Source organism: Notothenia rossii (genome assembly GCF_949606895.1).
Source record: "Notothenia rossii genome assembly, chromosome: 8".
Taxonomy (NCBI): domain Eukaryota; kingdom Metazoa; phylum Chordata; class Actinopteri; order Perciformes; family Nototheniidae; genus Notothenia; species Notothenia rossii.
The window spans coordinates 38,836,859-38,848,077 of NC_136906.1; the positions used below are offsets into that span (position 1 = coordinate 38,836,859).

The following is an 11,219-nucleotide window of genomic DNA, read 5'->3' on the forward strand; positions in this document are numbered from 1 at the left end:
GAGATCTTGCGTGGAGCCCTAGATCGAGGGAGATTATCAGTGGTCTTGTATGTCTTCCATTTTCTAATAATTGCTCCCACAGTTGATTTCTTCACACCAAGCTGCTTACCTATTGCAGATTCAGTCTTCCCAGCCTGGTGCAGGTCTACAATTTTGTTTCTGGTGTCCTTTGACAGCTCTTTGGTCTTGGCCATAGTGGAGTTTGGAGTGTGACTGTTTGAGGTTGTGGACAGGTGTCTTTTATACTGATAACGAGTTCAAACAGGTGCCATTAATACAGTTAACAAGTGGAGGACAGAGGAGGCTCTTAAAGAAGAAGTTACAGGTCTGTGAGAGCCAGAAATCTTGTTTGTTTGTAGGTGACCAAATACTTATTTTACCGAGGAATTTACCAATTAATTCATTAAAAATCCTACAATGTGATTTCCTGGATTCTTTACCACCATTCTGTCTCTCATAGTTGACGTGTACCTAGGATGAAAATTACAGGCCTCTCATCTTTTTAAGTGGGAGAACTTGCACAATTGGTGGCTGACTAAATACTTTTTTGCCCCACTGTATATAAATATATGTGTGTGTGTGTGTGTGTGTGTGTGTGTGTCTCCGCATCTGTAGCCTGATATTGTCTCATTATACCACACTGTGAATGAATTAAAAGTAAATATATAAGTCATCATGAACACATCTGTCCATCAGACAGAGGGCTGCTGTGCCTCCGGTCATCATTGATGGACATCTCTTTAAAATGACCGCCCAGAGGAGAGGAGTTCACATTTCTCTAACCGCCTGCTGCTTCCCCTCATCGACTCCTCCGCTCGCATCTCCTGTGGGCGGGACTAAGACACAAGGATAGGAGTTGAGGAGGGGAAATTAGAGAAATGGGAAACCTTCCTGGTCTTCATTATATGTTCTGCTGTAATTATTTTTACTATAATGTTAATCTTGTTATATATTCGTTTATTATTATTTTTTGCTTTGTATTCTCAGCACCTTGGTCAATGTTTAAATGTGTTATACTGATAAAGTTTCACGTGACAACAGAGCTTATTATAATAAAAAACAGTGAGTGTATGGTTTGGGAAGTGTTTTTATTTTAAAACCATGTTCCTGTTTATGTGTAAGCAGAGCATCTCCTACAGTCACACACAGCGTACGTGCTGAGCTTTCATCAAAACACACTTTCCTCTTGTCCAGACCTCCAGATGAGCAGCCTGACAGAGGATTGATCAGCTGACAGGATATCAGAGATCGTTTCAGAACATTCAAGTCTTTATATTGTTTCTTCAGCAGAGAAACAGGAAGTGGGCGGGGCTGGGGGTTGGTGTGGATGAATGGGTGGGTGAGCCTCCCCTCCTCACATGTTGGTGCTCATCCTGGTCTGGCTGTTGGCAGGTGTCAATTCTCCCTGGCTGCCTTCTCTGGGGGGGGACTGAGGAGGAGACACAACACCAGTTAAGTTAACAAGCTCTCCGTTTAATGTCCCAGAGTTTCATCTAAAATAATCAATACATATCACGGTGAGGATCAGCTGCCTGTCTTTCTTCATCTGTCTCTCATGAGAGTGCAATACTGAATTACAGCAGTACACTGATGTAGCCGTGTAAGGAGGAACTTGATGGGAAGATCCCCCCCACTCCTACGCCAGAGCTGAACGTCATACACCGTAAAAAAAGATCGTAATTTTACAGGAAATAACTGTAAATTTGTATAGTAATTATTGTGTTTTTTTTAATAACTTGCAAAATCCTGAAAAATGACAGATATTAACTATAAATTAACAACCCAAAACATTATTTTAAGTATTCTGACAACAACAAATAACGTTCATTTCCTCTTTTTTTTTACAGTAAATGTACTATATAATATTTACAGTATTTTTGCACTTTCAGAAAATACATGCAGATGTACGTAAAATAAAAAGTATTATCTGTAATTAAATATCTAACTCGTAATATAAAAGTGTATTACTATTATAAGACTTTAAGATATTTCTTTGTAATTTTAAGGTAAACATAAAACTGTAAAAAAAAAGCGTCAAATAAAAAAACTTAAAATGTAAGTACAATTTTTTTACATAAATCATTTTCTCAATATTCGATTGAATCCACCACAAACACAAAATATCCAATGTTGAAACAAAAGTAAATAAATATGTTCTCATTAAATTCCTAACTTACTATATTGTAAACATCTACAGTTGACAATATCATTAAAAATCATAAAAAGTGGAGAAATCTCAAGGTTTAAAACACACACTGTTATTTATAAACGTAATCGAAGAAACCTGCCAATGAGAACTGTCCGCGCCTGTCGTTCACATTTGAAACATCCACGTCAATATTGCAAAGATATTTACAATTAAAACTAATTTGGGTCACTTTTGACACATGTTGGTTGTATGTTGTGTAACAAAGGGTTAACATGACAGCTGTGATGTTCACTCTTTTGACAGAGCATCAGTGGACAGTGAGGACTATGGAAGAGAAGATGTGATGGCTTCGTGTGGAAAGCTGCTGACGCCAGCTTGTGTCCCTCTCATCAGTCTCTCCAGGCAGCACCCAGCTATTCTTCCATCTTGCAGATGAAAAGACTTTGATATGTGAGTAATAACTAACTTGTGTCTAACACAATATTGAATGTGGTTTAGTAAAGTATTTAAAAATAGCCCACATTGTAGAAAACGTTTTTAGAGAGTACTTGTCCATGGACAAGTGAGTTTGGCAATTTAGTTGTCCGAATACATTTTTCACTTGTCCAGAATGGACAAAAATTGGGGACACTGGAATCTTCTTCTTCGCCATCGTATTTTCCCACATTTTTTACAACACCGCTTATGTAAGTGAGCGGTAAGATTTTACTGCATCACACATAAGGTTGGGTATCGTTTGGATTTTAACGATTCCGGTTCTGCTTTTCGATTCCAGTTATTTTCGGTTCTCTGTTCCGGTTCTTTGAGAGGGTAAAAATAAGTCCCATGACAAACTGGGAGAAAAATATATTTATGAAAACATTAAGTCAAATTTGTATTCCTATTTACAAATAACTTCATACTGTTTAATTTCTTACGGTTATTGAATACAATTATATAAAAATAATCTCTGCATTGTTTAGTTAGTTCTAAATGGTGCAGTTTGAGAATGTACAATTGGTCAAGTCTCCTCTGATGTTACACTACAACCTGCCTGTGAGACACAGTCCAACCACACATCTGCAACCCATAGGCCTAATAATAATAATAGTAATAATAATACTACATTATATTTATAGCCTAAGGCCTAGCGCTTTTCTACAACTCAAAGACGCTTGCACGCTTACACATGTCCTGCAATACACATGCTGCAGCTGCCCAGCTGCTCACTGTTTGTAAAAGTAAATAAATAGTATTTTCATTTCAATAATGTAGCTACTTTCTATACCCTGCTTCATAAACAATACTGACATCCCTGTGCTCCTCCGAGTCTGGGGGTCCGGGGATGTGAGGACAGCGCGAGGACACAGACAGTGAGGCTGCTTCACTTCATAAAAGGAAATGGTGGTCAATATTAACAACACATGAGCTAAAACGCTTAATAACCTTCATTACGTGTTAGAGAAAGAACATAAGAAAGTTTGACAAAGATGAGACTGTTAAACGGGCAGCGAATCCACTGTGCGTAGAAAGAGAGAGAGACACGCTGAGCTGCACCGTGCAGCGAACAGCTGATACGGAGCATAGAGAGAGAGCTGCGGTCCGTGGGGCTCCGCCTCCTGTCCTCACAACTCCTATTAATCCCGGTACCGGAGAATTGTTATTTATTCCTACTCGGAACCGACTTTTGCTTTCCAACCCTGCCACTGTGCTACACTTCCCGCCCCGAAAAACGTCACTTGTCCGCCGGACAAGTCAATTGAAAGATCTACTTGTCCGATATTGTAAATAACACGTCCCGGACGGTGGGACGTGTACTTTTTCGCACACTGGTACAGTACAATCAGACCTTGTTCAGTCAAGTCAATCAGACAATTGTTTTTGTCTTTGAGGTACAACCGCAGCAGAGAGTCTGAGTTTGAAGAAAACACTAACATTTTATTTTAGCGTTGTTTAATCAATCAATATTTACTGGTCTTGAATTTCCTCACTGGATTACAAAATGCTTGAATCTTATTGTGCAGGGACCTTATGCAGATTAAATCACCTGAAGATGAAAATATAGATTCAGCAATATGTACCATTTTAAGGAAATAGACTGTTAGTGGTATTGACCGAAGCTCCGCAGCTGTAGCTAGGCACTGCTAGTGAAAACTCAAGTGCTCCATTTGTTGGTTTTTCTTTTTTATTAAGAATTGACCAAGCATATCTTCCTCTTCGAAATCCCAGTTGCACTTCGCTAACACGCAGTGCCTGGGAGGGTGCGTTTGATTGTTCCCACCCTTACCTCATTTATGGACTAGGTCATGTTAGACAATCAATCCAGTGGTTAGTTTTAGGGTAAGCTCCATTGTTTTTTATTTTATTTATTCACTTTAAGAGAAAGGGATTTCAGAAACAATTTTCACAAGTTTGGCTCGAGGTAAAATTAACAAAAGCTCAGTGCAACACTTCCGTCAAGCATGTTGCCACTTGTTTACCATTTTCAGGCGATTTGTAATCTGTTCTAGAAAAACGATGTGTTTTTTAGGATTTCAAGAAGCATATAGAACAAACAAGGGATGTATTATATGAACATTTATCCATGCTGAAAGTAGATTTAGATGTGTTAGGAGTGAGATAGAGATTATCATCTAATATATGCATCTGATGAAGCATTGCATGAAGTCTGTTGATGATCAGAGGCTGTTGTTGGGGCTGCGTAAACGTTTTTTTAATTTTTGTTTTGTAGACAGACCATGCAGGCCTCAGAGAGTTAAACTTGGGCCTGCGACCATAGTTTTATTGTATTTTGTTTTGAAAATCCACAGCGGAGGTTTTTGTCGTACTACATGCGGTGTATTTTGCATATCTCTCAGTAGCCAACAATCTGTGAGTCTGTTGGCTCGGACATAAACTTGTGTTTAAAATAATACTAAATAATAAATGTAGTCTACATTTCATAATAAGAGGTGTAAAACCTGAGAGGATTTTAAATCGCATTTGAACTAAATGCTTATACAATCTGTAGTTGTATTTCTATTGTTGATGTAATGTGTGAACGAGGCAATATAGAGAAGGTTAAGCTGTCATTATTAGGCTGTAATTTGTTATATACTGTTGGAATGGGTAAGTAGGCCTATTGTTTTTGGATATTTGTGGAGTTAGGTGGTCCATGAGTGTTTTTTATTGGTTAAGTGGTCCTTGGTATGAAAAAGTTTGAAAAACACTGCGCTAGTGGATTGTAAAAGGGGGAGCCTCGTTGCGGGGAAATGATGCAGATGGCTAGTCTGCCCCTGAAAATGTGTATGCAAACGTTATTATTAATAATAAAAAAAAAAATTAATTATAAAAAAATTAATCCATTGTTTTTTATAATTTTTTTTTTTTTTAATTTTCCATTTTTGTTTTGTAATCATCCCGCGACCCCCACTCGGGGGGGGGGGTGTCGCGACCCCCACTTTGGGAGCCCCTGCTCTAGGTTGCACTGCCACGTCTACAGTAGCGCAGAATGGACAGAGGAAACATGATTGGGCCTCAAGTTGTTTTTTGCAGCCAATATACATTATCCTACAAACTTGGGATAGGAGGGTGAGTGAACAAGTTATCCATTGGTTGGAACCTACATCCCCATTGTTAGACGTACTAAATCCTGCACACTGCTCCTTCAAATGGACAATGTGAACATATGTCGCCATTTTGCAATTTCTGTTATTTTCAGTTGAGAATGTTTCAAAGTAATCTTAAAAAATTCAACTTACTTTTTGTTTCTACTGTTTATAAGTATGATGTTTAAATATTAAATGCTGTATTCATTAGTTGTACTATAATTCTACAAATATTTTTATATTTTAAGTTTTCAGTAATTGTTTCCTACAGAACATTTTGTGATATAATTTTGTTGAACCTGTTTGATTGGAAAATGTTAGAAAAAAGCTGTAAAATAACATTATTCTAGCTGTAGAACTTTAGGTTTTGTATTTATTTTAGTGTTTGATCATACAAATCTAATACATTTTTTTTTTTTTAAACTGTTTTTCACATACTGGCAGCCGCTGCTGCCAGTATGTGAAAAACAGTTAACGAGTTTTTTTTTTACAGTGCAGGATACGACAGCATGCATTCATTTTTTAGGATAAGCCACTTCCACCAATTACATCATAGTCAACAATGCAACCTACATATTGTGATATAACTGTTACTTATAAAATGAAGTTGCAAAATGTCAAGCAGCCAATCATTTGCCTACATGACTTTGCTTAAGTTAGCTAGCTATGCTAATGTTGTTAGCAACCTAACCTTAGCTAAAATAATCAAATTAAGCTTTTTGCATTGTCATCTGTTAGTGTGTTAACATTAACGTAGACGTTATGTGATGTAGAGATGTTTGTACCTTGACGTGGATCTGGTTGCGGAGCACGGCCGCTCGGAGGATCATGGCTTTGGCTCGTCTCTGGAACTCTTTGCCCATGTGGATCGACTTCTCAAAGGTGGTGCTCCTCTGGTCCACATCCCTCGCATACAGGATCTATGAGACAGTACCAGTCAGTGATGTTTCATATGGAAAATGACTAACTGGTCAACATATAATTGTATAAGTGTGTCACCTTGCTGTGGGAGTCGATGCGTGCGTTGATGAGCCCCTCCAGTATGAGCTGAGTGAGCTCGTCCTCCAGAGCAGCTACTGTGGTGTTGAAGGCCTGCGCCATCTTAGTCATATCAGCTGACACGTAGGGGCTGAAATACTGAACAAACATAACTGTCACATGTCTGTAATTATACTATTAGATGGTACTTGTTCTTATTTTTATTTGATTTAGCTGAACAGAGCTTTTGAAGCAGTCAGTGTCTTGTTTTCTGTGTAAGCTTAAAGAGCCTGTGACACGATTTTCCCCCATCATCCAAACCCATCAATTTGAGTAAATATTGTCCCCTTGAAAACCGTTACTGAACTGATTTTGGATATTTGTACTTTGATAACCATTAATCTGCCCTTCAATGTTGACCATTTCCTGGATCTTCTCGGGGATTCTTCAAGTCCCGCCAAATTATGGGTGACGTCAATGCGGGCACAGCGCTCCAGCTGCACCGTTCAGGATCCCAGCATCTGCATGTAAACGCACGATGGAGCACACAGCAGCAAGCTCAGACAGCAATGACAGTTTAATTTTGAACGTGTCTGAGAGCTCATATGAGGCTGAAGGATCGGTTTATTTTGTATCTGTTAGAAGTTTAGGAATTAGGTGCGTCAATATGGGCGATCATACGGTCATGTAGCCAGTGGTGGACTGGGACTAAAAATCAGCCCGGGACTCTCGACCGGCCCACTTCGGTACAACTAGTAAATTGTCAACGGGGGGAGTGGGGGATGTGCTAGTGACTTATCCGACCGGCCCACTTCGGTACCGGCCCATCGGGATTCGTCCCGATGGCCAGTCCGCCACTGCACCCAGCCCAGCCCACGTAAACTGTCAACGGGGGGAGCCTCGCTGCGGGGAAACGGTGGACCTAGTGTCCCGATCGGAGTGGGAATAATAATAATAATAATAATAATAATAATAATAATAATAATCCGTGCATTTTATCCATTAATTTCCCCAACATTGTGGTAAAAAAAAACACACGTTTAATCCATGTTGGTGTACTACTACAACCAGTGGTGTAGTGGGGATGTTTAACTGGGTGGACGGGAGACACTATGGACGCGCTCGTGAACTGTCAACGGGGGGGGGGGGGGGGGGGGGCTTGGGGACCTCTGTGTCGCCTGTCAGCGCAACTTACATGATGCCGTTTAGACAATATAATAATAAAGGGCGGTGCCGGCTGACAGCGAACCGATCCGGCCTTTCTGCGCGACTATCACTCAAATGCGGGACATAGTCTCAATGTGTGGGACGCAGGACAAATAATAAAAATGCTGTGTGTGCAGTCCCGCACAGTGCGGGACACCTGGTCACCCTACACACACAGTTCTGCCCCTCACACACACACGCTTCAAATCAAGTTGCATAAATGCTTGAGCTACGTTTTTATTATAATTACTGTGAAATCTGCCTATTATGTTTTCGTCATTATTACAACAAACACACACTTGCAACTGATAACACTGGCAATGATTTTAGATGTATTAGACTATTAAAAAAAGAAATCATGCTTCAAATAAGTGGGGGTACGGCGTACCCCCACGTCCAACGCCCACCACACCACTGACTGCAACTACAAAAAGCTAAGGTTTGTTTTCTCATCAGGAAATGCAGACCGGCTCAAACAAAAGATTTTTAAATCATCATCCTCACGATTATTTAATGTATGATATGTTCGCCGAATTGACATGAAAGCACTAATAAATGTAGTTTCATCCACTTGAGTTTACAAAAATAATTGAAATGTTTTTATATCACATCCGACGGGAGGAAATTCAGCAGCTCTCACTACCGATTTTTAATCCTAATTTAATCATCATCTTCACCACGATCATTTATGTTTATGTTCCACGAATTGACATGAAAGCACTGACAAATATGAATATACTGTAGTCAACTTCATTAAAACGTTATTAACGTGCCTAAACTCAGTAATTCACCATTTCTACGCATGACAGCACACTTTGTCCGTGTTTGGCTCTCTCGCCGCACAGTGAAGCGTTCCCGCATTGACGTCACTTCCGGCTTCCCCCAAAACCTCAAAATGAGTCGAAGGAATTTCCCCGCGATGTTCGAAATTATTGATATTTATCGGAACGGTATCGCTTTTTCTTTTTTAAACTGACGGTTCGAGATTACTAGTAGCCCACTCTTTCATTGCACAACAGTTGTTGGGTTCGTGTCACAGTCTCTTTAAAACAAACTTTTATTGCACCCTGGTTTCATTTGCATCTAGTCTTTATTATATTTATACAGTATGTTTTATATACAATTTATTTTGGGTTTGTTAAGTACTTTTATTGGTTTGTTTCGTTTTTATCTATTCTTTGCTTGCTGTGTTGGCCAAAATCTAAGATTATTGAAAAAAGTACACATACATTGACAATAAAGGAGGTTTCTGAGCAGTTCCCGGATCATAGAGTGGCGAAGTCCATCCCCTTCCGGTGGACCTCCATGGGACCTTATTTCGAAAAAATTATGTATTGAAGTCAATGGAGAGAGAAAGATTATCTTTCGATCCCGTTTGAATTGTGCCATCAATTACACATATGTTTCAATTTAAAAGATAATTTTGCAAGTCAAAAAAATAAAAATGTCGTAAAACTGTGAAGTAACACATTTGTTTGTGTGAAATGCTGAATGAACTACAACTCCGGTCTAGCAGAACAACACATGTCACCAAGATGGCCGTCACTACTGTCTTGTCAACAAAACGATTGACTACCCTCACTATCACCACAATGAAACGAGTCCAGAAAATGTCATGCAAAGCTGCCTGTCTGCCTTCCTTTGATTCTCTCTGAACTGCCTGGTCTTTTTAATGATTAATGTCAACCATTTGTGCAGATAGCATGAAGTAGAAAAGATCGGCGATCGCCGATGCTAGCGTTAGCATTTCTCCCCCGGGCTTAAATTGTGTATTATAGAATGATCACAACGGTGTGACAGTACTCTTCAAAGGGTTCACGAAATATGACTACTACTCTTACTGTTTAACATGTTTGGTTACTTAATGTTACTTCATGTTAAGGCTAATACAAATGACAAGGCTGTAATGCTAACTAACGTGCTAGCTACTAGCTAACTTGATCCAGCCACTCCTGGTCCTTTCATCAGACGGGAAGCGAAAGAACGAGCCAGACCCATTGCTGGTATGATAACAACCCGGTACTTAGCACACAGGCATCTTGTTAAAGTTATCTTATCTTAGCCAGCGCCATATAGATAGATTATATTACATTACATTGCATTTAGCTGACGCTTGTATTCAAAGCGACTTACAATAAGTACATTCGACCAGGAAGATACAACCTTGAAGAAAACAGAATCATATAAAAACATCAGGTTTCATAGAGCCAAACATTTCAAGTGCTACTCAACTGGCTTTAGATAAGCCAGTCCTTTATTAGTATATAAGTGCTTTGTTAGTAATTCTATCGCTCGAAGTGGAGTCGAAAGAGATGAGTTTTCAGTCTGCGCCGGAAGATGTGCAAGCTATATGCTGTTCTGATTTCAATATGGCGCTGATCTTAGCTATCTCTTAGTGGAGGAAAACAATTGTGACATCACTTACGCGACTCTAGGATTTGTAGTTGCGTATCTTTCATAGTCTTATATTTCAACAGTTTTACGACAAACTTTGGCTTTTTTGACATGGAAATTATTTTTTAAGATTGACAAACATCGTATGTGTAATTCATGGCACAATTCAAACGGGATTGAAAGATAAGTTTTCTCTCTCCATTGACTTCAATACATACATTTTCCGAAATAAGGTCCCATGGACCGGAAGTAGATGGGCGTGACTTCGCCACTCTATACACCCCCCTGCAATGTAGTTGAGTGTTTCAGCACCCTGGAGAGCTCCAGAACTAATAGTGCAGTCCAGGGGACACAATGATGTGACATTCAAATGTGGAACATTATGACATTCCTTTTTGTTTGGTGTATATATTGTGAGGAAGGTCACAGTATACTCATCACTCCACACAGATCTAGTATTTATTTTTAGAAATACTTTTCTTCTCAGCAAAGTGATACAAATATGCTTTTCAACATCAGGAAAAAATACGTGTTCAACACTGCATTCAACCACTGACCACCCCCCTCCCCCCGTATTTTTTCTGTTTTGTTTATCTTTTTTTGTATTTCTTTGTATTTTTTTTTGTTGTGTTTTGTTAATTCTCTGTCAAAGTGTCTTTGAGTTTCATGAAAAGCGCTATAAAAGTCCCATGTATTATTATGTCTCACCTGAATAAGGGCCCTGTTCCTGATCTGGCTGTACAGTGTCTTGACATGTGGGGCCAGGTACATGTCCAAAAGGAGGTTATCCTGACACACACACACACACACACACACACACACACACACACACACACACACACACACACACACACACACACACACACACACACACACACACACACACACACACACACACACACACACACACACACACACACACACAC

At 39.4% G+C, this 11,219-nt stretch overlaps 1 protein-coding gene across 1 annotated transcript in view; it reads right to left on the bottom strand.

Annotated features, from left to right (window-relative positions):
• Positions 1 to 1,069: 1,069 nt before the first annotated feature.
• Positions 1,070 to 11,219, bottom strand: part of gps1 (G protein pathway suppressor 1) — a 27,939-nt gene continuing 17,789 nt past the window's right edge. The window contains exons 5-8 of the mRNA XM_079645226.1: positions 11,002 to 11,087; positions 6,715 to 6,852; positions 6,501 to 6,635; positions 1,070 to 1,429 (exon numbers count right to left, since the gene is read on the bottom strand). Coding sequence (XP_079501352.1) covers positions 1,355 to 1,429; positions 6,501 to 6,635; positions 6,715 to 6,852; positions 11,002 to 11,087 — 434 coding nt within the window. The 3' untranslated portion in view covers positions 1,070 to 1,354. The remainder of the gene's footprint in view (positions 1,430 to 6,500; positions 6,636 to 6,714; positions 6,853 to 11,001; positions 11,088 to 11,219) is intronic.